Source organism: Mesoplodon densirostris, chromosome 3, assembly GCF_025265405.1.
Source record: "Mesoplodon densirostris isolate mMesDen1 chromosome 3, mMesDen1 primary haplotype, whole genome shotgun sequence".
In the NCBI taxonomy this organism is placed as follows: Eukaryota; Metazoa; Chordata; class Mammalia; order Artiodactyla; family Ziphiidae; genus Mesoplodon; species Mesoplodon densirostris.
The window spans coordinates 156,139,493-156,165,747 of NC_082663.1; the positions used below are offsets into that span (position 1 = coordinate 156,139,493).

The 26,255-nt window shown below is 36.8% G+C and overlaps 1 protein-coding gene across 2 annotated transcripts; it reads left to right on the forward strand.

Annotated features, from left to right (window-relative positions):
* The first annotated feature begins 688 nt into the window (after window positions 1-688).
* Window positions 689-21,731, forward strand: LOC132485878 (dual specificity protein kinase CLK4-like). Of its 2 annotated transcripts, XM_060092480.1 has the most exons (14): window positions 689-713; window positions 3,520-3,680; window positions 8,508-8,562; window positions 9,148-9,315; window positions 10,366-10,456; window positions 10,852-10,918; window positions 13,857-13,973; window positions 14,066-14,232; window positions 14,427-14,521; window positions 14,772-14,901; window positions 17,677-17,759; window positions 20,579-20,658; window positions 21,381-21,471; window positions 21,558-21,731. In XM_060092480.1, the coding sequence occupies exons 2-14, from the start codon at window positions 3,520-3,522 to the stop codon at window positions 21,696-21,698; spliced, it is 1,446 nt and encodes a 481-aa protein (XP_059948463.1). In that variant the 5' UTR covers window positions 689-713; the 3' UTR covers window positions 21,699-21,731. The 2 variants fall into 2 exon arrangements, with proteins under 2 accessions (XP_059948463.1, XP_059948462.1); XM_060092479.1 differs by lacking the exons at window positions 689-713; window positions 3,520-3,680; window positions 8,508-8,562; window positions 10,366-10,456 and having other exon boundaries at window positions 9,236-9,315.
* Window positions 21,732-26,255: the final 4,524 nt, after the last annotated feature.

Below are 26,255 nucleotides of genomic sequence, written 5' to 3' on the forward strand. Positions count from 1 at the left end.
GAGTCTCAACTGAAACTTATTTTTTTTGTTTTTATCAGGAACACAGGCCTTAAAAAGATAAGCACCTCTGAGCTTGTTTCCTAAGACATCTTATTTATCAGAATCCATTTTTAGACAGGACGTTCCAAGCGGGCTGGACTACACAATCGCGTTCACTGAGCTAACCCCAGCACCAGCCTGGGCCTAGCACCGAGCCGGTTAGGGGTTTGTCTATTGCACGGTGGCTCTGCCTGACTGTTCAGCCGTGCTGCGGCCCACTGGGGCGGGAGAGCAGGAAACGGAGCCAAGGTTGGCTCTGCTGAGAGGTGCTGCATTCAGAATAACTCCTCGAGTAGCAGCAGACACGTGCCACAGGCTTAAGTCGTCTCCTCCTGACTTCACCCAGGTTCTCCCGCAACGAAAACAATCTAAGGAGTCGCCTCAGCCACGGCACATCTCGGGGCCGGGACTGCTCCGCCCACACAGCAGCGTGGTGGAGGGCCGGGCGCGGCCCCGACGTCACACTTGGCCCCGCCCCTTAGGGGAGGGGCGTGAGCGCGTGAGCTCTGTTACATAGGCGCCTTCCTCCTATATAAGTGGTGCTAGAGGCTGACGGTGGGGTTTTGGGGAGATGGTTTTGCTGCCATTTTGTAGGGTGTTTGTTGCAGCGACAGGGAGAGGAGACGGCGGTTTGGAGACAGTTATTGGCCAAAGGGCCTTTTGCTTTTGAGGAGGTAAGGTTTCGGATAGGGTGTTCTGGGCTGGGCGGTTTCCCAGTCTTTTAGGTCTCGAAAGGCAGGTGTCGGAAAAACGACGGGATTCGGGGCCTCGGTGACCAGGGTTTCTTCGGGGCACAGCTCTGCTCGTGGCATTTGAAACCTAAAGTTGCCCCAGTGTCATGGTAGATTTAAAATCCTAGGGCGGAAAGGCCTCGGCTCTGCCGCTGACTCGTCTCAGAGAGGCCAGGCCACTCATATCACGGCTCCTTAGGCCCGTGACCCGTCCCACCGATCAGAGTGAGACCCTGCGAGAGCCTCCTAGAGCAAGTGTTGTCCTAGATCAAGCCTTACTCTGGGTCCCTGGCCTCGGCCGTTTGTAGCATTCTGGGATTTTCCGAGGTCAGACTTCTGCCTCTGAGTGCGCCAAAGGCCCTGGCCAGGTGCCCTGGTGGAGAGGCGGGGGGTGGGGACTGGGCGTCTGAGGAACTGCTAGTTTGCAAGTCCAGGTGGTGGAATTTAGCTCGTGCTTGTGAGAGGTAAATACGGAGAGGCTCATCCTTTGTGCAAACTGTTTTTGTCCTAAAGTGGAGCATAGTATTATTGCATCAGATGTGCATTTCTGATACTTTTGGATCACCCTGTCCTTGATTACTTAAGTAACCATGAAATGCTTATACTATTCTTAGGAAACAGCGCTCCAAACTGACCACGTCAACCACCTGGTCTTATTTTATAGGTATCTTTGTATGATTGTGCTCCATACATACACCCACAGGCTTCTTGTTATCCATTACATACAGTACTCTTGGAGCCATCTAATCATAACTTTAACCTTTATAGATATTTTTATATAGATAACGTCAAATTGTCGGGTAATATAGGGTGTTAAAGGGCAGTAGAGAATCAGGTTTCTAAGATGGATATAAACATCTGATGTTTATTGTATCTGATGTTTTTATTGAAGGACGTCCAATGATTCTAACATGTAGGATTCTTTGTTAATAAGAAATAGTGTGATAATTCTAGATAGTTTTTCTTTTTTTTGTATGCGAAGGAACCTAATCTGTATAACCTGGATCTGGGATTCTTCTCTTGGCCCCCTGAGAAAATATCTCTGAACAGTAGTGGTGGTGGTGGGGGGACGGCTTCCTAACAGCTGAATTAAATTTAAAGTAATGAACTTGGCTAGAGAAATAAAAACCTTTGGCTCTCCCAAGATGCTTATTTTAATATTTGCATATTGATAACTGCGGTTATTTAAGAATTCTGCCTTGGTGAGCTAGTTATGGCCTACTGATAGTAGAAGGAAAAAAACAAAACTGAAGCAGACACACGTGTTTTGCAAAAAATGCATTATAATAATCATAGTAATAAACCTCAGTCATCAGATGTTGTAATTTTGCTTGCTATGATTTAAGAATGCTTGACTAAACAATTTTAAAGAGTTCCTATGTGGTTAAAATATAATTTGGGTAATTGAAGGGTTAGAAGAATTCCACTAGAAGTATAATTTTTTTGATGGCTTTTCTGATGGTCTTTTGGCTCAGGTTAATTTGTAATGTCATTTATTTCAGTTTCCCATATTCAAATGTCTATGTAAATCAGAATGCTCACTTATCAATTTCCAGTGAGAACCCTGACTAGAGTTTTAGGATTTTTGTTGGACCTAAGAATCAACAAGAGAAGTGAGTTGAAAGATCTAAATATTTGGTGGCTTCGGTCCCTGATGGCATGATACCTACATTTTCTTAGGGAATACCTCCCAGGAGATGCCTCATTTTAAAGTCTTTTAATTCATTTGAAATCTTTTAAATTTTTTACTTGAATTTGTTTGCTTGTTACTGAGTCATTTGGGCTAACTGAAGGAGGTTAACTAAGTTGGTTTTGCTCCATTTTACCTGTTTTCAGCTCCTTGCTGAGTTGTGAACTTCACCCTCTTCAACAGTTTGGACATCACTGTTAAAAACTTGACTGCTTTGTGAAAGAATTAAGATTTGAGGAGGCAGAATGGGATGACATTGTTAGAACACAGATCCTGATCCTGAATGGATCCTGAATGGATCCTGAATGGATCCTAGATGGAGCCAAGGAATTGTCACAATTATCTGATTTCAGTGTGACCATATTCATCCTTATAGGTTCATTTCTTTAGTCACCCCAGATCTATAACAAATATGTTTAATTTTAAGAATGGTTGCAGGATGATCTGAAAATAAACAGTCATCTCCTATATTCTATCCCTAAGTGTTTCTCTGACTTCAGTTATTTGTATCACTGTATTTCAACAAAGCTGCATGACACTTGTGATATTTGTTTTAAATTAGTTCACATTTAAAGTTAACATCAATAACTTAATAATTTGATTATATCAATAACTTAAGAGATTAGTAATAATTTACCATAGAAAGAAGGTAATGATAAAAATAAAACGAAAAAAGTTATTAATTTCTAGCTAGATATTGTTGTCTACTGAAGGCTGTAAGCCTGAATCCTGACTCTTTTTTTAAAAATGGCAGTTAGCGAGTGTTAGTTGAAGATATGCACCAAGCTGAGAATATATCCAGAAGAATGGAAAGAAAGTGCATTAAGGTCTCACAGTGTTATCATTTAATACTAGGTGTGTATGCCACTTAGAATCATCTGACATACCAGTGGGATAGTGCCTCCATGCCTTGGGAACCATTACCTACGAAGATTTTAGAACCTGTAGGACCCCACGTGCTGGGGTTTTTCTATTTAATTAATATTAATGTGAAATATTTTATTTACTAAATATAACCATCTGTAAATTCCACAACTCACTTTTCATTTCCATTAACAGATGAGTCATTCCAAAAGAACTCACTGCCCTGACTGGGATAACAGAGAAAGCCTGGGACATGAAAGCTATAGTGGAAGTCACAAACGGAAGAGGAGATCCCACAGTAGTACACAAGAGAACAGACATTGTAAACCACATCACCAGCTTAAAGAATCTTATTGGTAAATTACGCTTGAACTAGTACCATTTTAACACTAATAGTTTTAATGACTTGTCATTAGCTTATATAGCTTTCATCTGTCAGATTGTTTTATAAATCAGTCAACAAATACTCATTCAGAAAATATTTACTGAGTGCCTATTATATGCTAGACACTGCTGTGAATAGAACAGAGTTCCTACTCTCACATATCTGTGTCCATTTGGGAGCTGTAGGAGACAGTTGATGGAGTCCCAGCTGCCAGTAATATAGTTGTGGGAAATGAGACACACGAAAGTTAAGTAAGTGATTAAAGGACCAGTGAGTGCCTTTAACTTGTATGTAGTAGGGAGAGCTGCACGTTGGGGCACTTATTTAGGGTTCCACAAATGAGAGCTAATGAAGGGTCGGGAAGAGTTCATCCAGATGGAAAAATAGCATGTGGTGTGTGAGAATGTTAAAGTGTGTTGGGGATTAGTTGCTTATACTGTATTCTACAGGTTATATTTGTAGATAAGGCCAGTGGATATGTTTGGGATTTTTAGAAGCTTGGCTGTTGTAAGAAGGACCTCATTAAAAATTTCCAATGGCATGTGTCCTGTTCTGTTGTATTCTTACCAGTGTAAAATTTGGAGGTACTACGTTTATATAGAATTGAAGGAATTTTTCAAGTTCCTAAATGATTAAACAAAGCCTAGGTGAATAGAGTTTCTTTCATTCTGTCCTCCGTTAATTTCCCTTTCTCAGTTGTTTTTGTTGGTTCTATGTTTTCTCCTTGTTTTGTGCAGATGTTCCACTGGGACTGTTTGCCAGATTGCTTTCTAAATTAGCCAACTGGCGTTATTTAAAAAACAGTATGCAATGTTTTTCCTTCTCCATGCCAAAACAGACTTGTTCTGTAGAACAGTGAGCTTGTTGTTAATCAGTGCAGACTAATCATTCTTCACACACTATCATATGGAGGGAAGAGGGAGAATCTATGCCAGGATTTCAATGACCTGAGCTAATTAATGTATTATACAAGAATATCTGTACCCTATATTAAGATAACTACAAAATACTCTGTAAGGCTTAACATATAGTACTAACCATTCATGGATTTATTATGCATTGTATGTGTCGAAAGGAAGTGATATGAATGATGAACAGTTATTCATATTCACAATTAACCACATAAAGATGATACTGAGTCAGTGCAATAACCACTAGGCCAATAGTTTCTTCTTTGATATTGGCACCAGAGATGTCTGGTGGTAATTGCTCTCCGTAATCTGGAGTAATCTAATAGTCTTTTTCAAGATTCAAATCTTCATAAGAGTTTTTCTTTTGTAAAATTATTGGAAAAAAATGAAAAATACAGAAGCATATAAAGAAGGTACTCTTGGTGGGATGCTAGTCCCTCATTTGGATGTAAAGTTATTTCTTCTGAAAAATATCTTTGTATACAAATCTTTGCCTCTGAATATTTCCTGAAAATAGGTTCTAAGAAGGGACAGTTTCAAGTGAAAGGGTGTGAACTCTTATAAGGCTCTTGCTACATATTCACATATTTTTCCACATATTTTTCTAGAAAGTTTGTACCAAGTTACACTCCCTACGACATGCTGTCACCAGTCTTGTCTATTTTGAAATGCCAAGAATAGTGTTTTCTTTTCATTTGAATGTTTAAATTTCTGCTGAATTTGTCCTCTGTCATGTGCTTATTGAACACTTGAATATTTTTTTAATTGAAGTCTAGTTGATTGTGAACATTATTTTTGTATTCTTAGCCTATTTTTTCTATTAAAGCATATTTTTCTTATGATTTATCAGCGCTTTTATTGTATATCAATTATCTTACCTTTTTCCTATATATTTCAGAGTGTCTTTTCTTTCTGATTTGTAAGTAGCCTGTGAATTGCTCCCTCCCTACAGGCTTAATCAATTAATTCTACACAGGAAGACTGATGTGGCTGTGAACACTGTGAACACATTTTATATCCTTAAATGTCTTGTTGTAACATAGAGTATCAAGCCTTACACCAGTGATTCTCAAACTTTAGTGTGAATAGAATCACTTTGGAGGTATGTTTAAAATGCTTATTACCAGATTATACAGTGAGTCTGACCTGGGGTCCAGGGATCTTCATTTTTAAAAATTCAGTATTTCGATATTGTTAATAAACAGACCACCCTTTGAGAAACACTGTTTTAAGCCCTTTAGCCTGGCATGCAAGATTTTGGATGATCTGTTCCCAGCTTATTTATTTGCCTATGTTCCCCTATGTGAAAATTGCTCTTGCTGAAATTGTCTACTTACTATTTCCTAAGTAACATGTAGACAAACTCATCTCTAAACCATTCTGGCTAAAAGTACTCTATAAATGTAAGATGGTAATATGCCATTTTTCTTTCCTGGCACCACTTCTACTTCCTACTTTATCCAAATCCTGATGTCCCTATAAGATGCAACTCTTCCCTTCTTTTTCACGAAATCTTCCCTGACCATTTTAAGCATTATGAGTTTTTTCTCCTAAGCACTCATATCCAGGCTTTCGGCATTTCCTGCATGGTTGAGTTTTGTTTTATTTTTGTGTGAGTAATCTCAAATTGAACAGTTATTTGTTGGCAGGGATTTTGCCTCATATATTTTTTATCTTCCACAGGACCTGTGTGGAAATAAAAACGAATGCCCATAGCCTCATTAGTCTTGGCTGTTTTAAAGAACTACAGTGAAATATTCACTGGACATTCAGTGACTATTTTTAGAAATTCAATCAGTCTGTTCATCCTGTTCACTCTGCCCATATAGCCTTTATAATTCTGTAGACTTTGTTTATATAATCTCTAAGCCTCGGTTGTTGTAGGCTGAAGAGGTCCTCATCTTTTTAGTTTATCCTCATAGTATTACTTCACTCCATGTTTGTTATTCTATAGATTATTTATGGATTATCAGCAGCTCTAATTTCATGCACTAGTCCAGCTAAGGATTATTAGTGTTAGAGTTTTCCGATACATTTTAGACTTTTATGGGAAGGATGCCTTACAGAATTAAACAGATGCCCTTTAGAGTATGGTAATTTCTAGTTTGACGTATTGTAGATCTCTCCCTTAACGGTTCCAAGCAACTGATCAGATCCCTGACTTAGACCCAGATTTAGACCCTAATATCCTGAGTTGTTTCTCCAATGGCTAGAACTTAAGGCTGACACTGGGGAAAGGGGGTTTCTGCATCTCCCCAGCCTGGATTTGATGCCAGCCCTGTTGAGTAGCAGTTTTAGAGATGCTTCTCCTTTATTTTTGCATAAACCAGCCTCCTGAGAAAAAAGAATGACAACATATTCTGGGAAAAAGAACGAGGTTAGTGAGGGCAGTCTAGTTAACATCTGTCACTCCATTGCCTGTCAGGATTATTTTAGCTGGTGTGTCTGACTGGGCAGGTGTCCCCTCTCTCCCTCAGTGCTCCACGTGCATCCCTCTTGAAGCTTCACACTGTTGAAAAGGATACTCATCCCAGGTAGAGAGGGGGTCGGGAAACTGGGTCAGTTGACTCTGTCTTTTTCTTTCCATCAAATCAAGGCTGCTTAACTGGAATCCATTGACTTCCTGAGGTCCATGATCTCTGAAATTCCTTGCCAAGTTTTGTTTACACATTTGTGCGTTTCTTAGGGGAGAGGGTCCATACCTCTCAATTAGATTTTCAAAGGGATCTGTAGATTCAGCAGTTAAGCACTATGGGGCTTACCTGGTGGTGCAGTGGTTGACAGTCCGCCTGCTGATGCAGGGGACGCAGGTTCGTGTCCCGGTCCGGGAGGATCCCACATGCCACGGAGCGGCTAGGCCCATGAGCCATGGATGCTGGGCCTGCGCATCCGGAGCCTGTGCTCCACAACGGGAGAGGCCACAACAGTGAGAGGCCTGCGTACCGCAAAAAAAATTAATAAAAAAAAAGGTAAGCACTATGGCACCAGATGATGCTGTTTTCCCTGAATTCTTGTTTATTTCACAAGCAGGAGTGACAGGAAATTCAAAATGCAAAGGGAAGTAGGGGGTTGGGAAATCCTAAGCAAGCAATTACAAGAACCTTTTCTCATTTGAGGGGCATATATTTTGGATATTTTTGGCACATGAAGCAGCCTTCAAACACTGTGTTGACTATTTCTCAGAAAGATACAGGAAGCTCGAAATAGAGGAGAGGAGATGGAATAGGTGGTGTGTAGAATAATACTGGCACATACAATAGGATTTAGAATGTGCTCTACAACCATGGCAAATCGTTTTCCTTCTAGGGATCTCAGTGTAGTCATCTGTACAATGAAAGGCCTGAAATATATTTAAGATTCCTTTTAGCTCTAATACACCTTTGGTGAAAGAACTCTGTGTGCCAGAGATACCTAACTTACATTAAGAAGGAAAGGAATCCTGTTTTGCCTGCCTCATGTTGTGTGTGGCTCTGCAAAAAGGAAGAGAGCTTAGTTACAGATGCATATATCATAAGATTGATGAATTTCAGAAGAGCAGTTTTGTGAATTTTTGGCCTTAACTTTCACCAGAAGGTAAAGGGACACTTAATCAAGTAAACACTGAATATGTTGAATGATTTGACCCAAGGTTTGTTCCTTCATAGCAGTATATATTAATAGAGATATATGTACCCATTTGCTTGTTGGTTAAAGTAAAATTATTTAAGTTTTGTGAGTTAAGCATAAATTCTAATTCATCAATTTGTATTTTTTTCTTTTATTGAGTTAGCTGTTGAAACCAGGAATTCTTGAGAGAATGTTTTATTTTAACCACGTTAAAATGTGGTTAAAGGTTAAAGCGTTCTAGAATGAAGAGAGTAATTTTAAATCCTTTAATGTGTTTGCAGTCATTATTTAGAAGCAAGGTTCTTGAATGAGAGATATTATCGGGACCAGAGATACATTGATGAATACAGAAATGACTACTGCAAAAGATATGTTCTTAACATTGATGAATACAGAAATGACTACTGCAAAAGATATGTTCCAAACATTGATGAATACAGAAATGACTACTGCAAAAGATATGTTCCTAGCATTGATGAATACAGAAATGACTACTGCAAAAGATATGTTCCTAACATTGATGAATACAGAAATGACTACTGCAAAAGATATGTTCCTAACATTGATGAATACAGAAATGACTACTGCAAAATATATGTTCCTAACATTGATGAATACAGAAATGACTACTGCAAAATATATGTTCCTAACATTCATGAATACAGAAATGACTACTGCAAAATATATGTTCCTAACATTGATGAATACAGAAATGACTACTGCAAAATATATGTTCCTAACATTGATGAATACAGAAATGACTGCTGCAAAATATATGTTCCTAACATTGATGAATACAGAAATGACTGCTGCAAAATATATGTTCCTAACATTGATGAATACAGAAATGACTGCTGCAAAATATATGTTCCTAACATTGATGAATACAGAAATGACTGCTGCAAAATATATGTTCCTAACATTGATGAATACAGAAATGACTACTGCAAAAGATATGTTCCTAGACGTTATCACACAGACGTTGAAAGCAGTTATCGAATCCACTGCAGTAAATCTTCAGTCCGAAGCTGGAGAAGCAGTCCTAAAAGGAAGCGTAATAGACAGTGTTCAAGTAATCAGTCACGTTCGGTATGATTGATTTTGTTTTTATTTTGGGGGGATACTTATTTGTGTGTAAAAGCTCTTACTGAGCCAATAAGTTTGAAAAAGTTTATAATACTATTTGAATATAATTGTGTTTATATTACTTGAATCCTTAAAGGAAACTTCCAAATTCTTACAACTAATCTGCATTTATTAGTTAGTCCTCATATGCCCACATTTACTCATTTTCTGCAGACCAGATCATGAGGTTCTTGATTTTAATGTTAAAAATATTTTTATCTTTTATAACATAATCATACGAAAAGATGAAGCACTCATCTTTTCTTTCATCTTAAACATTTTTTACTTTAAAAGAAACCCCTTTCCCAGTACTTGGAGACAAATGTAGAAAGTTGCACTGGCGGATACTTACCCTGTGTATAGCACAATCTGCAATTAGTTCCATTGGAGTTCTGAAAGTGGGTGCTGAAGGGGAAATTATTGTCCAGAAAGCCTGCCCTTTTTTTTACACTCATGAATCTTCACTTGTTTGCAGTAAACTATGAATTATTATTTTCCTCCCCAAGTTTTCTTCACTAGAACTATCATTGATTAGATCAAACATTGACATTAGCCTTTATTTTCCCCTTTTATTTTAATAAGTATGTTTAAAAATATTGCTAAGTATCAATTTGAACTAATCTTGACATTTTAAAACATCTTCTTGCCAAACTAGACATTTCAACTCACAGCATAGGCTATTTTATAACGAGATTAATAGATCATGACATTGCATTCTTTAAATTTCAGACTTCAATTAAGTCAGTATTTTAGAGACAATTGTGTTGTTTATTCTATTGCCACTTTAAGTAACTTATCTGAAAATCTTGCCATGTTTTTCTTCTGTAACATAAACTGTGTCCTGTGAATTTCTGGGGACTGAATTTGAAATTGCTCCTGCCAACTGTTCGTGGCCTGGTTCTTATCTGAATGCCTGAATATCTCCCCACTGAATGAATTGCGTATTCTGCCCTGAATTCACTCTGCTATATTGATTGGCTGGACGACCTTGGTGCTGCCCACTTGCCGTTCCAGAAGAGCCACCAAAGGAAAAGATCCAGGAGTATAGAAGATGATGAAGAGGGTCACCTGATCTGCCAAAGTGGAGACGTTCTAAAAGCAAGATGTATAGAATATTTTTCAACACTTTTTAAACTTTGCAGACAGAATAATCTTTTTAAGAATAGTTTGTCAGCGGGGGGCTAAAGAACTCTTCATTGCTTTTTTGTTTTGTTTTTTGTGGGTTTGTTTGTTCTTTTGTATTTCTTCTTTTCTATAGAGTTTAAATATTTCTACTCTAAAGTTCCAAAATAATCAGTGGAATTTGAGATTAGAGCAAGAAAGATAGCTCTATCTAAATTATTTTTGTAGCAGCTGAAAATAAAATAATTTGAGGGCTGGAACCTTAATTATGCTTTAATAGAGAGCATTTGAAAAAATTCCACACTTAAGCATTCATTATTTGAATAACTGATAATTTGTACTCATGTACTTACACTTCTTTCTCCCCCCTCACTTTAGATGAAATCGTGAACACTTTGGGAGAAGGGACCTTTGGCAGAGTTGTAGAGTGCATTGATCATGGCATGTAAGTTTGTTGTTTTTCTTTTTTGAACATTCTGATATTTTTGGTGGAGAAGGATCCATAATTTAGATGAAATGGAATTTAAGTGGTAGCTATGTGTTTTCCTGGGAGGTATAAGTATTCAAAAGTTCTTGAACTGTGTATGATTTATTTACCATAAGTATGGATTTTGACCAAGAATGCTGAAAATGTTTATCAGATGGAGTTCATTGAAATTAATGTCAGTGTTCAAGTGAAGACTTTCCCAGAACTTAGGTCCTTAGCTTTCTATAAGAGATTTGGAGTGCTTTACCCTACTTTTGAATTGCAGAGACAATAAATTAGCATGTCTAATCTTCTTGGTTCAAAAACTTTTATTTCCAAAGGATAATATTTGCACGTTAGGGTTAGCTTCTCAAACTATAAATAAATTATATTACTTGAAGCCTACAGAATAAAGTCCAGATTCTTTAATGAGTTATACTAAACTTTTTGTTATTTGACCCTCTCTGCTTCATTTTCATGTTTTCCTCTAGGATCTCTATTCTGCGGTTGCAAATTTTTTTGTAAGTGAACGTCTTACAACAGTTTAGTGGAAACTGCACATTTCTAAATTGACATCTCAACTTTTCATCATAAAATAGTTGAGGATGTAATTTCCAGCTTATTGTAAATGCTGATTTTAAAAAAAACATATTTCTCTTTCTAAATATGTTTGGGGGAATCTAAATACAAAAGCTTGATACCTCCTGTCATCCATGAACAAACTTTGCTTGAATACTTAGAAATGCTTTATCTTGAACTTAACTTTTACTTCACTTTTCATAAAGAATATTATCCTAAGTGTCTTTTATTATCACCCTTTCCTCTCTATGACAAAAATGTGAACATAAAGTAAAATTTTAAGATATTTTGAAATACTTTGACTTAGGCAAGTTGCTAAGAATTCCCATCTATTCTTCACCCAGATTCCACAAATGTTAACATTTTACAGTGTTTAATCATTCTCTATATTTACATGTTATATGTATTTTCAAGTTTTGCCAGCTTATCTACAACCTGATTCACATTTCACTAGTTGTCCCATTTAGGTCTTTTAAAAATTTCTTGAGGTTCCAAGACTTGAGTATTTGAGATATTCCAATGAATAGTATTCAATTGATCAAGTACCAATCTGTTACAAATTTTGATACTTATTAGACCTAAAACATACAATGTAATTGAAAATATATCTTTTATTGAGATGGTTGGGGCCTTTAAAAAATGAGTTCCTGTGTCCATAGATAAATCTTACTGTTTTAACATTAAGTTTCCATTTTTCTTTTTTTTTAATTGACAAGTAATATGAAAGCTTATAAGTTTAAGTTGTATAACGTTGGTTTGAAACATTTATATACTGCAATATGATTACTATAGTAGCATTAGCTAACACCATTATCCATTTTTCATTTTTATAGCTATTAGCACTGTTCATTTTTATAGCATATTAGCAGTTAGAAAACTTGTCCATATGATGAAATAGATGAGACTAGAAGAAGTTTTGTCACAGCAGTTTTATAGTAATTCTTTTAAGTCTTGAGATATATGCTATACATCATAGGGAGATAAATCATTAAAAATTTATTTTGATGATTATATATCAGCCCACAACTTCATTGGGACCTTGTCAAAAGAAATGAGTTCGGAATAGGTTTGCTATCCAGCCACTAGAAAAATTTTTGCCTCAAAGATTTTTTTTTCTTTTTTATAAGCAGCCTAGGGCACAAACCTTGACATATTAATTTCACGTGCATGGGGTTCTCTTTTGTAATGTGGGAAGGCCATAGTGAAAAATGCAGGGTTGACTGCTGGCTTGTATTCAAGAAGATCAGGTTTAGAAAAGAGGACAGAAGGAAGATGACGATTTGGAAATCCTCTTCCTCAAAATCATTTACGGCTTTTTTCTTTGGCCGTGCCACGTGGCTTGCGGGATCTCAGCTCCCTGACCAGGGATTGAACCTGGGCCCACGGCAGTGAAAGCTCATGTCGTAAACCACTGGACCACCAGGGAATTCCCTCTGCACTTTTTAAGAAGTACTACAGATGCCCCGGTCTAAAACACGCTGCCATACATTGTTGCTATTTATACCTATTCGCATCAGTGAATGCACTAAACAGTTTTTTGGCTTGATGACTTATTGATGGTGTCTCCTTTGCCAGAATTATCTAACAAACTGATAGTTGTCTTTCTTCTCTGAAGAAGTCTGAGCTCCCCTAACTCTGATGGTTAGGCTCTTTCTTCTCTCTATTCCTTATACCAGGCACTTCTAACCTAATGATAAGTTGTTCAAGTGTCTGTCTTTTCCATTAGACTGTGAAGTACATGGGACAAGCTCTTTTTAACAGTGATTCCAATGCAACATCTGGCACAGTCGGTCTAGCCTGGTGAATGAGTAAATGTTTTCAGCAGTAGTATATTCAAGGTTTATATTTTTATCCTTTTTTAAAAAAAACTACTTATAAAATCTAGGTAAATTTAAACTTGGAAACAAACATTAACGTTCATAAGTATTAAGAGAAATCATCACTCTGTATAATGTATATTTTGTCAAAATGTTTTGAAAAAATATTTATAGATCTGCTATAATATACCCTGAAAGATTATTTTAGGAAAATAGCATAGAGTGATTGATACTTAACAAGATGATGCTTTAGAGCAGGGGTCCCCAACCCCTGGGCCGTGGACTGGTAGGAACTGGGCCTAACAGCAGGAGGTGAGCAGTGGGCGAGCGAGTGAAACTTCATCTGCTGCTCCCCATAGCTTGCATTACCACCTGAACCATCACACCCTCCCCCCAACCATGGAAAAATTGTCTTCCATGAAAACGGTCCCTGGTGCCAAGAAGGTTGGGGACAGCTGCTTTAGAGGATACATGTCTTCAACGCGCTTCTGTACATTTACCATTTTCATTTTGTTTTTAAGGGGTGGCATACATGTAGCAGTGAAAATCATAAAAAATATGGGACAATATCATGAAGCAGCTCATTCAGAAATCGAAGTATTGGAGCATTTAAATAGTACTGATCCCAATAATGTCTTGTAAGTAATAAACTTGGAACTGTGATCCATTATGTTACATGAAATAATCAGAATTCTGTGAACTGAATTATTTGTATTCTGATCTGTTTCAGCCGATGTGTCCAGATGCTAGAATGGTTTGATCATCATGGTCATATTTGTATTGTGTTCGAACTCCTGGGACTTAGTACCTATGATTTCATTAAAGAAAATAGCTTTCTGCCCTTTCAAATTGACCATATCAGGCAAATGGCATATCAGATCTGTCAGTCAATAAATTGTAAGTATACTTGTTAAATTTTTAAATACCAGTAAATTGGACAAGCAACATATCAAACCATTGTCACTAAAAATGCACGTTGCAAGTAAAGATGAAACCACTTTTGATCCCTACCTCTACTACGAATTCTCCTTTCCTCCGGTACAGATTAAATTTGTAAGTGAAACTAATAATGTCTTTTTGTTCTTTTGTAGTTTTGCATCATAATAAATTAACCCATACAGATCTGAAGCCTGAAAATATTTTATTTGTGGAGTCTGACTATGTAGTCAAGTATAATTCAAAAATGGTAAGTTACACTTGTTTTAATTTTGGTAGTTGTCTTTAAAATTAATTTAGCTTGGTGATCCTTGGATGAGGAATTTTACCTTTGAGGCTTATTATATCCTGACGTTTAACCCAAAAAGGGTAATCCTTTGCCTTTCTCATGGGGTTATTTTGAAAATCAAAAAGAGAATTCATGTGCAAGCCTTTTGGATAGTGCTATAAAATATTTCATATCTTTATTGATCTTTGTGTTTACTTAACTGTATCTCTAGAAACGTGATGAACGCACACTGAAAAACACGGATATCAAAATTGTTGACTTAGGAAGTGCAACATACGATGATGAACATCATAGCACTTTGGTATCTACACGGCATTACAGAGCTCCAGAGGTCATTTTGGGTTAGTAGATACCAGACTTCCTGATATTTTAATTGAAAAAGAGATTTTTTGTTCTCTATAGCTTTTATTGGGGGGCAGGTAGTTGGGGGATAGCTGTAATTTTCTTAGCAGTGTACAGAAAATGTTTTCTGTTTTCATAAAAGCTGTCTGGACATTGCTATAAATATTTTTCCTGAGTGGGAAAAATGTGATATCGTCTGTAAAGATATTCCAGGTGGTGGTTCTTTTTGAACAAGTCAGTCTTACAAGATCATAAGAGAACAAGCAGTATTGGCTAAGTCCATGACAGCAGTGTGATTTTGAAGCGATGTGGGCACCTCTTTTCGTCTCATCACAAAGCATGGTGCTGGGGAAAATGCTAAAGATTTGGCTGGCAGACGTCTAGATGTAGGGTGGATGGAGGTTAAGAGGAGAAGAAAGAGGGGCTAGTCTAAGAGGAGAGCTTCTTTGATCATCTTTGACATGGGAAAGCATGGAAAGGAAAATTAGTTAAGGTGCAGGGTTTTTCAATATTAATAAAAGGGAACTCAGTGAGGGAGAGCGCATCTTATGCCTCAAAATTTACAAGTTCGAGACCGAGTCATGTTGATAGAGCAAGGAAGTCAGAGATGGATTTGGGGTCTTGGAGACAGTGGGAAAAATTCAGATCAGGTGATATTGGGAGATAGTTAAATGGTATAAGCATATTACTTTGCCAAAAGTAAGTTTCAACCGAGGTTGGATAGTAAAACATCTTTGTGGAATCAGTCTTTTCCACTTTTTACCTTTTGTCGAAGAGGACTTGGTAGTTGAGAATATGAGTGTGAAAGCAAACTAATGACGTTTACCTAGAGTAAAGAATTAGTAAAAGGGACAGGAAATTAAGAATAGTATGTAGTGCTGGCTAGTAGAACTTTCCATGATGATAGAAATGTTGTATATCTGCACTATCCAACATGGTAGCCATTAGTAGCCACACGTAGACTACTGTGTACTTTCAGTATAGCCAGTGTGACTGAGGAACTGAATTTTAAATTAATTAGACTTTTAGATTTAAATAACCACATGTGGCTAGTGGCTACCACATAGGATAGCACAGGTTTGGAGCTCATCTTTGAGATTGATGTTACTAGGATTTCTGCTTAGTATGGTCTGAAAGAAGCTGCTGTGTTGCAGTAGTTTAGAAAATGTATTCATGGTTGAGGACTGAAGGCTGCAATGAAGGTAAAAGAATAGAGTGTGGGAAGAGATTGTGGACAGAGAGGTATTTTCAGAGCTTAAAAAGAGATAACTTGCTGTGTTTTATCAATTTTAAGAAGAAGATTTTTCTCCACATTTTAACATGTGAGGAAACATAAGACAAAACGGCATTTTTTCTTGGTTATTGGTTCATAAAACAGTGGTGTATCTTACAGTTAGTTAATGGCCTCCTCCTAGATTGCATAAGATACAGTGATTCTTAGTAATAATACAGTCCCATGTGTGGCCAGGCTGGGGATAGTTGATATAAATCTGAAATTGGGGTTATTGGTCTTTAGGAAAAGAAATGAACAGATGGGAAGATTAGAAGGGTTCTTTGTGTGTTTGTGAAGTGTTACTCCTGAGGATTAAGGCAGAATTAGGTTGAAGAGGAAGATGTTGTCAGGTGCCACCACTGAGGAGGGCAGTTGGTCTCATGTCTTGGGTGTTGGTAGTAAACAGAAGTTGGTAAAAGTGAATGATGTGAAATTCCAAAGAGTATGAGAGCTGAGCCATAAGAGAATGAGGTAGTTTACAGTCACTTGGGAGAAAGCTGGACTGGGAGACAGGAGTGGCTGGAAAAGAAAACTTTCATCTTAGATCCAAGCTCTATCATTTGCAGATTTTGTATGTGTTACTGTAAGTAGAAACCATGCTCCATTATCCTTTTGTTCAAGTGATAAGTACCATGAGGGTTAACAAAAATGGCTAAATCATAGTCAAGTTCCTTGAATATATTGTTTCTTCCTTTGTCTTTAAATTCAGTAATGTTACTGAAAGTAATTGAAATGTCTTTTAAAGTAGGTTTTATTTGTACATTATTTTTTTATTAAAAACTTAATCTATAAAAGGTTAAAACATCTGTATGGTTTAGGTTTACTCTTTTCCTTTCTAAATAGATAGAGACTTAAGGCTAGGTGTTTTTTTCTTTTCTGAATAATGTTACTATTGAGAATTCTGAAGGAGAAAATATATGATCATGTATAGACAACCTGAAAGTACATATATAGATACCTCTCTATGTGAACTTTAAATATCTGTATAATTCTGCTTATGGGTGACACTGCTTATAATATCCATTATAATTCTTACATAATTTATGTGACACTACTAGTTCTTTTAATGGAAGAAATAAACTCAGATATCAAGCTGATGGTAATTGCTAAGGGGTTAGTAATTACACTCTGAGGATAATTATTGACCTATGTTTGCACTAATAAAATGTAAAATTTCATAGAACAACCGTTAAGTGGGTATAACAGTGCTCCTCATTGCACAAGCAATTCAGAGACTATGGAATATTTGCTAACCCCTCTTACTTTCCATAAAATGCCTCCTCCCCCAGGTTAAAATACTGTAAGTTGATACAAGGATATGGAGGAGTCTGAAAGCATACTGAATAATGTTTGGTATAAAACTAAAAATGTAAACCCTGAATTTACTCTCATATTCTCCTAAATGTGCTATATAAAGAGAGCACCCACATAGGAAAAGATATTGTGTATTGGCAATTAAAAATTGTTGCATACTAAAATGTTTGGTTTTGTTTTTAAATAGCTTTAGGTTGGTCTCAGCCATGTGATGTTTGGAGCATAGGTTGCATTCTTATTGAATATTACCTTGGTTTCACAGTCTTTCAGGTATGTATTTAGTAAATGTTACTTACTGATTCATAATGAGCTTTAATGTTAAAGGCATGTTAAAGTTTTTGTTTCCATATTGGAAAGTTGCCATAGTGTCATTATTCTTAAGATGTAAACTTCCATGTGCAAAATAGTCAACCTTCTCTAAAACCATAGTTGAATGAAATACTCTCAGTGAATGGTCATAATTCATTCTGCATGTGGAGCTTTTAAACACATGGTTCATATTGACTTCATATGATCCATTTTATTGTGATGCTCCTTCATAAATTTACATTAGTGTTACTATGGTCAGTTTTAATTCAGCTCTGGTTATGTTGCACTTTTATTAAAAGAATTCAGAAACAGTAAGTTGTATTAAGCATGTATGACACCCTAGGCACATTTCTAAGCACTGTGTGTATAAAAATGAAAAGACAGCATCTCTCTCCTCAAGGAAGACATACACAGGATAGACATGGGAAAACGTACAGTACAATATGATACTTGCTATAATGGAACAATGTAGAAGGGAACCCAGAAAAGGTGAACAGTTAAGTTTCCTTCGAGAAGGCATCACTGAGGAATAGGGAGTTTAATCCAAGCTATAAGGAAGAGTAAGGGTTTGTCAGAAAACTAGAGTGTGTGATGGCCATATCAGGAAGAAATGGTATTCATAAATGCAAGAGGCATAAAGGAAGCTACTCTAGTTGAGGAAGGATGAATAGTGCTGCCGGAGTGTCTTGGATAAATAGGAAAATGGTGTCAGTAGGCAAGTACTGATTCATAGTGGACTTGTTTGCCATAGAAAGGTATTTGTTTTATCCTCGGAGTCAGTGGTTTCCAAATGTAGACCGGTCTAAAATGAAAATGATTTTGTAGGGTTGCCGTCCTGGCTTTCATTTAGAAATTATCTCTCCTGTTTTTTTTTTTTTTTGGTATTAAAATGTTCTTTCTATGAAATGATAATAGTTATTGGCTTACTTGGCAGAACAAAAAGGAGAAAATGTTATTTAGGTCTCTACTTGTTTTCCTCATAATTTTGCTTATGTCGGAAAACGAAAAGTCTTGAAAGCTTCAAGTGGTGTAACCATTGGAGAACTTTAAGAGGGTTGTGATTTGATCAAGGTGTGTTGTTGGATGGGGTGAGGGTGGTTAGGAAGTTCCTGGCTAATACTGTCAAGGTTGCTTTGAGGTTATGGCAATGCAGGATGAGGAGGGAGGAAGCTGTGATGAATTATAAGTCACTTAGGTGGCTGTTGCAGAATATATGTGTTCACTGCTATGGGGCACCTCACCAAACTTCTGTCTACTCCGTAGAGATCTGTTAAAAGTACTCTGAGTTTGTAGACAAGTTTGATATCTAGAACATAGCTGTCGGACATTTCTAGGGGGTGGTGTCTGGTTTTGTGGTAGTAAGCTATAGGGTCAAGGAAAAAGTTGAGCACAGTGCATGCTTTCTTCATTCTGACACATATAAAATCCTTCAGATGGTTTTATGATTGTAAATCATTCTGAGATCTTAAGCGTCGATGATTAACTTTGGTTTGAGATGTGGTTTATATTTTAATTCCACCCCCCAAAATAGTCTTCAACTAAGGAACTTTTTGAAGATAATGGAGCTTGTATTATTTATTCCTGTCATGACTTAAGAACATTTTGAAAGCAGTGTGCTAGGCACAGTAGTTAATGGATTTAAAAAGCATTGCACATAGACTCTGCTCTTCAGAGCAAGGATTGGCAAACTATATCCTATCTGATGCCTGCTTTAAAAAATGAAAAAGAATATGTGGTGGAGACCATCTGTGACCATCCAAGCCTAAAATATTTACTATCTGGTCCTTTATAGAAGAAGCTTTCCAGCCTCTGCTTAGGAGTGTACCATTTAGTTTAACAATTTATTCTACTTTAGCCAAAGCTCTGTTACTGTGTAATTTAAGAATATGAGTTTTGACTTGGGTTCACAGCTCAGGTTTCCTCATTGATGAGCTATATGAGCTTGAGCTAGTATCTTAACCTCTTTGAAAGTTATGTTCCCACAGTCCTAGCTCAAGGTTGTTGTAAGAATTATTGGGACTGTATTTTTATTGTCTAGGATTAGTGTTACAAAGTTGCTATCCATTGGGTGATGGAGGTTAGTTAAGCAACCGATAAAATGAGTAGCCAGGTTTTTGGTAATCTTCCCAGTCATCCCTCAGTTAAACAGTGCAAGTAATACAAATAAGGAAAAACTGTTCTGTTTTACATTAAACAAATTATTCGAACATTGTAAATCAACTGTACTTCAGTAAAATATACTTAAAAAGTTGTTCCTCAATCAGCTATACAAACCTTACCAATTCATTTCAGAAATCAGACAATCAGTGTAGCTCATTCAGTTTTATTCCATCTTTGAAGTAGAGTGTAATATAAATTGTATAGCTGTCTAATCTAGTCCTTTTATGGAAACACTATTTTCTTTTTTTTTTTTCTTAACATTTATTTATTTACTTTTTTTTTGGTTGCATTGGGTCTTCATTCCAGCACGTGGGCTTCTCTCTTTTTGCGGTACGTGGGTTTTCTCTCTCCACTTGTGGTGTGCAGGTTCCAGAGTGTGTGGGCTCTGTAGTTTGTGGCTCGCGGGCTCTCTTGTTGTGGTGGGCAGGCTTAGTTGCCCCGCAGCGTGTGGGATCTTAGTTCCCCGACCAGGGAGCGAACCCACGTCCCCCGCATTGGAAGGTGTATTCTCTACCACTGGACCACCAGGGAAGTCCCGGACACACTGTTTTCTTGTGTTATCCTTTTATGTGCGTGTAGGGAAATGGAAAGTGCTAAGTTTCTTTTTCCTATTTTTTTAGACTAATGATAATAAAGAACACCTGGCAATGATGGAACGTATATTAGGACCCATACCAACAGACATGATTCAGAAAACAAGGTATGCTTTTTAAGATTAAAGTCCTTATTGGGTACATGCAGTGGCCTATATTCAAACTATAGAAAACCCATCTTTGTTGTTATTGCTTATTCCAAAGACTGTAGATTTTGAATTCTTTTTCATGAAGTCAAGTTTTTGAAAAGTAATGCAATATTTACTTTGTGATCCAGTAAATAAAGTGGTGTTTTTATACTCAGGTTAACCTTTGCATAAATGTTTTCCTAGGTTGATTTAAAAATAATACATAGAGTAGTAAAAAGAGCTTGATTTTGGAGTCCTATCTAAATTTGAATTCCAGACTGTTGCAAACCACATGTACGTCTTTGGACAAGAATACTATAAGTGGTTTCAAAACATAGCTTCACCGCAGAAGTCATCCAGGGAATTGTTAACGATTTCTAGCCCCATTCCAGATCTAGTGAAATCAGAATTTACAGGAATGGATCTAGGAACCTCTGTTTTTGAAGCTGGCATTGTTTCACATATGGTACAACTTAGGTGGGATACTAAAACTTCAGAGGGTACAAGATTAGGAAAAATACCATATAAGGTAGCCGATATAATTATTGCTGAGATTTTTAGAAATTGTATGTTTATGTATATATAGAGAGATGTCTATGGTTCCATCTTTTCCCCCAATCCCCTGTTTGGGGCAGGGTAAGAATGTGGGTTTGGGGTTTCTTTTTTTCTTAAAATTTAATCCAGACTTCTCTTTCCTATAGGAAACAGAAGTATTTTCTTCATAATCATCTAGATTGGGAGGAACATAGTTCTCCTGGTAGATATGTTACGGGACACTGCAAACCATTAAAGGTAAAACAAAAAACAAACAAACAAAAAAAAACCTGTTTTAACTATTTTTTATTGTCTTTCTTAAACAAAGTCATTTTTCCCCTCAGGAATTTATGCTCTGTCATGATGAAGAACATGAGAAACTGTTTGACCTGATTCAAAGAATGTTAGAATATGATCCAGTGAAAAGAATTACCTTGGATGAAGCATTGCAGCATCCTTTCTTTGACTTATTAAAAAAGAAATAAAATGGAAATCAGTGGTCTTACTATACTTCTCTAGAAGAGATTATTTAAGACTGCGTCAGTCAACTCTAAACATTCTAATATTTTTATAAACCTTAAATTATTTTGTACAGTTAAGTGTAAATGCTGTATGTTTTGTATCAATTGCATAATTATCTTGTTAAGCAAATATGGTCTTGATAATGAATGAAATATAAAAGCTAAAATTAATTTTCCTTTTTTGAGATTAATTACCATTTTTAAAGACCTTTGGAATATCCTTTGTGTCCAGTGATTGATCTTGCCTTTTTGTACATGGAGGTTGACTCTTGGAAGTGATTTTTGTGTTTTGTTTTTTGTTTTTTTTTTTTGAGTAAAAGGAAATCTTGACTACTTCATTCTTAAATGAATATTCTTTATTTACCTCAAACTTTCCTTAACTTTAAAAGATTTTTTCTGTAATTGTTGAACAGGTAATAAGTATTATTAACTTTAGGTAGGCAGGTATTAGAAACCAAAACCCATAGGAACTGTTTGCTGTTGGAATTTCATTAAATTGTAAGTATTGTGTTCTGTTTCATTGGTTGATGTCAGTGGTGGTAAGTAGCATTCATGGAAAGACATCCAACTTGTGCATCGTAATAGATTAATAAAACCACATACACACTTCGTTTAAGATTAAAGTCTAACTGGAAAGTTAGCTTGGAAAGTCCTGTTTTCCAATGGTTATTTATGTAGTTAGTCACAAACGTAGAAATAGGAATTCTGATGACTGAGGTTTTTGTTTTTAATGCCAAATCTTCAGGAGTCTAGAAATTGTCCAATATCTGTCTCCTTACCATATGAAGTATAAATACTTAAACCTCAGCCTATGAGACTTTATGGTTATTATTAAACAATTTGTATTTATGTTACTGTTTACTGGAAAAAAAAAAAAAAAGATGATTTGATCGGAGAACACTTGGGAAGAAAACTGCAGAAGTTTCCAGACCCTGATTGGTTAACATAATGAACTTTTTGTTTGTCTGTAGGTATTTTTTTCTGCTTACCTGTTTACACATGAAAAACTAAGTGGTAGGGGCTTCCCTAGTGGCACAGTGGTTGAGAGTCCGCCTGCCGATGCAGGGGACACGGGTTCGTGCGCCGGTCCAGGAAGATCCCACATGCCGCGGAGCGGCTAGGCCTGTGAGCCATGACCTCTGAGCCTGCGCATCTGAAGCCTGTGCTCCGCAACGGGAGAGGCCACAACAGTGAGAGGCCCGTGTACCACAAAAAAACAAAAAACAAACAAACAAACAAAACTACATGGTAAATGTTAATTTAGTAAAAACAAAACAAAACAAAACTATTGATCAGTCTGCCAGGTAAAAATATTTTTTGTTGTAGAATTCATGATCGCTTATCCAGATAAAGTTTTTTGTTAAAAGTATTCCCATTTCTGAAGTGCATTACCAAAGATTTGAGTTTCATCTGTATTCTGAACACAAGATGCATGTAATTTTTTGGTATGACAAATGGTGATACCAAGTGGGTTTCTCTACATGATCCGCTGGTAGCATTTGCACATACAGTAAAGCTATGTTCCTGACATTGACTAGGAATTTAAGAAAGCTGAAATAAGTTTTGCCATAGAATCACTGCCTAAATTATTCTTAGGCCTCTGATGCAGTCCACATATAGTTCAACTATGTTATATGTTATAAGGTTTTTTTTTTAAAGGAGCATTTGATGTAAAGAAAAGGTTTTTCCTTAACACAGCAATCTCGTTATAGAGATTAAGAAGTCAGCCATCCTTTATTTTCCTCTCCATTTCCATACTGCTAGTGCCACTGTACTACCGAAGCCTCCTGACCTTTCCCTACAAGTGCTCCAGGTTCCCAAATTAATGTTTACTTTCTCCCCCATCAGAAACTCATTCCTTTGGAGTAGCTGATCTCAGGATATAGGAGGAAAGAAAACTATCCACACTCTTTCTTACTAAGAAGTTAATGATTGCTAACCCCTTTCCCTGCTGAAAAGTATTTACATTCTTCACTAAGGGTATTTGCTAGTTCCCAGGCCTAATTCATGGAAGTTTAGGAATTAAAGTGAAACTTCAGTGAATTAGGTAGGATAGAAGAAAAGTTTAGTGGTGAGGATGGTACCTCTGGTATCATATGAGTGTCTCCTGCTAACCTTCCTTCCCATCTTTGGTGAACTCTCAGGTTCCTACTCTTATTTGCCTTTTTCCTTGTACTTCTGGACTCAATTTCTGAAAGCACCAGGTTTTTATTTGACAGTGTTGGGAGCTACAGCACTAACAGGAAAGGTTTAGAATGGCCAGTGTATAAATATGGATCATTTGTAACTGGGTATTTTCCCTCATGATTCGATGTCTCATAGTTTACTATTTCTAGAAATTCCATTGACGTCAAACCTAGTTTTAAAAGTGCAGCTAAATAGGTTATTTCCAGTGTTTTCTGCTACTGCTTATTTGCTCAGGTGTTCTCATCCATGCATTCATCAAAATTTTTGGAGTAGACGAATAAAATTGACTTATGCAGTTGACAGTAGAAAAATAGCCAGTGGAGTTTTGTAGTTCGTACAGCTGAAAACTATTCCTCTGAATAATCTTGAAGGGCTTGATGCTAGAGAAATTAGAAATGACTCAGCCACGACTCCTAATAATTGTGGCTGAATTGTGACTTAAACTCAGGTATCCTAGATTCTAGCATTGTGCCTTCTTGTGATAATACACTTTACTGAGTTAAAAACTTCAGTTTGATTCTTGTTCATGGTTCTGTGAAATGGGATGAAATGAATGTAATGGCTAATAGTTTAATTACTTGGATTCCAGTTTTCTCACGTTTTTCTTTAGTAGTGGATACATAGCTTCAACCATCAAAATGGTTAAAATGGTATGATAATTTGAAAATATACTCTGTTTTAAGTAGATAGGCAGATAACCTATATTTAAACTATCTTGACATCCTGGAATGAAGAAACACTTTGTCAGTTAGTGGCCTGGCTTTTTAACTCATTTCCACTGACTCCCACAAAATTTGGTGCAAGTAAGGTATTTTAAATTTAAACATCCAGGGACTTCCAGGGTGGTGCAGTCGTTAAGAATCCACCTGCCAATGCAGATGACGCAGGTTTGAGCCCCGGTCCGCGAAGATCCCACATGGCGGAAGCACCTAAGTTGGTGTGCCACAACTGCTGAGCCTGAGCTCTAGAGCCCGAGAGCCACAACTACTGAGCCCATGTGCTGCAAGTACTGAAGACCGCATGCCTAGAGCCTGTGCTCCTCAAGAGAAGCCACCGTAATGAGAAGCCTGCGCACCGCAACGAAGAGTAGCCCCCACTCACCGCAACTAGAGAAAGCCCACACACAACAATGAAGACCCAACACAGACAAAAAGAAATAAGTTTTAAAAAATTTGTAAATTTGAACATCTAGTACTTCATTTAACAAGCTGCATTTTCAGGGAATTCCCTAGTGGTCCAGTGGTTAGGACTCTGCTTCCACTGCAGGGGGCACTGGTTCAATCACTGGTCAGGGAACTAAGATCCCACATGCCAAGCAGCCAACAACAAAAAAAGACAACCTTTTCAAATAGAACAGAAGAATTCATGAGTCATTAACAGTATTAATAGCGTCAGTAATTGTTGGCTTAGTAGATTGCACGTTTGCAAATAAATAGGTAGAAACAATTTTAATTCTTAAAAGAGTTGATCAAATTAGTTGGTTAATTGGTTTTATTTTTTCCATATTTTCATAGAGGGAAGGTAAAGTTTTAAGTCAGGTTGGCTTTACAACTCCTTGGCCAGTCTAGCCTTTGCGGACAGTTTTATGTTAGTGATTTTTTAAAATAACATGCAAAAGTTGAATAATGAACCTCTAAATATATATAGCCCAGCTTAAAAAATCAAAAGCATTTTGCAAATTTTGTTTCATCAGTTCCCCAACTTATTTTCCTGTTGCATTTAAGTACAAATGTCAGATACCATTTCATCCATATTTCTGTACTGTATATCTTTTATCATGAGTTTCTAATGCGAGTATCACACCTAACAAAATAATTCCTTATCTGGAAGGGTCTATAAAGTTACATGATTGTCTAAAGAGTTATTTTAAATTAGTTTGAATCAGTACCGAGTCAGGGTCCACACATAGCTAATTTGTCTCAGATCTCTTAATCACTATGTGCCTTTTTCTCCTCTTTTTATTTCTTTGCTAATTGAAACTTGGTCATTTGTCTTTAGAGAATTTCCCATATTCAATATTTCATTGGAGTGGTGTCCTTTCCTCTAGTCCCCACTTATCCTGTAAACTGAGAGTTAGTGAAGTTTTTTTTTATAGTATTCCCTCTGATAAATACAGAAGGGATGTTAGAAATACACTGTGTTGCTACTCTTTATGAAATACTATATTTGGGCACCAATCATCAGTGGATGCTAAAAGCATGAGGGGAAAACTGATGGAGAACTTTAAAATGAAGGGATCAGGCTGAACCTCAGGTTGGCAACCAGATAGATGTGTTGATATGCGTCTGAGGTGATGCAATAGGAAATACACAGCACCTGTGGGGTATCACTGCC

What these genes read in the sequence shown, in the direction of transcription:
- LOC132485878 (XM_060092480.1), top strand. Translation starts at nt 3,520, where the DNA reads ATGAGTCATTCCAAAAGAACTCACTGCCCTGACTGGGATAACAGAGAA. An exon ending in CAGCTTAAAGAATCTTATTG is followed by an intron (nt 3,681 to 8,507) that starts GTAAATTACGCT and finishes ATGTGTTTGCAG; the next exon opens with TCATTATTTAGAAGCAAGGT. An exon ending in GATCTGTCAGTCAATAAATT is followed by an intron (nt 14,233 to 14,426) that starts GTAAGTATACTT and finishes GTTCTTTTGTAG; the next exon opens with TTTTGCATCATAATAAATTA.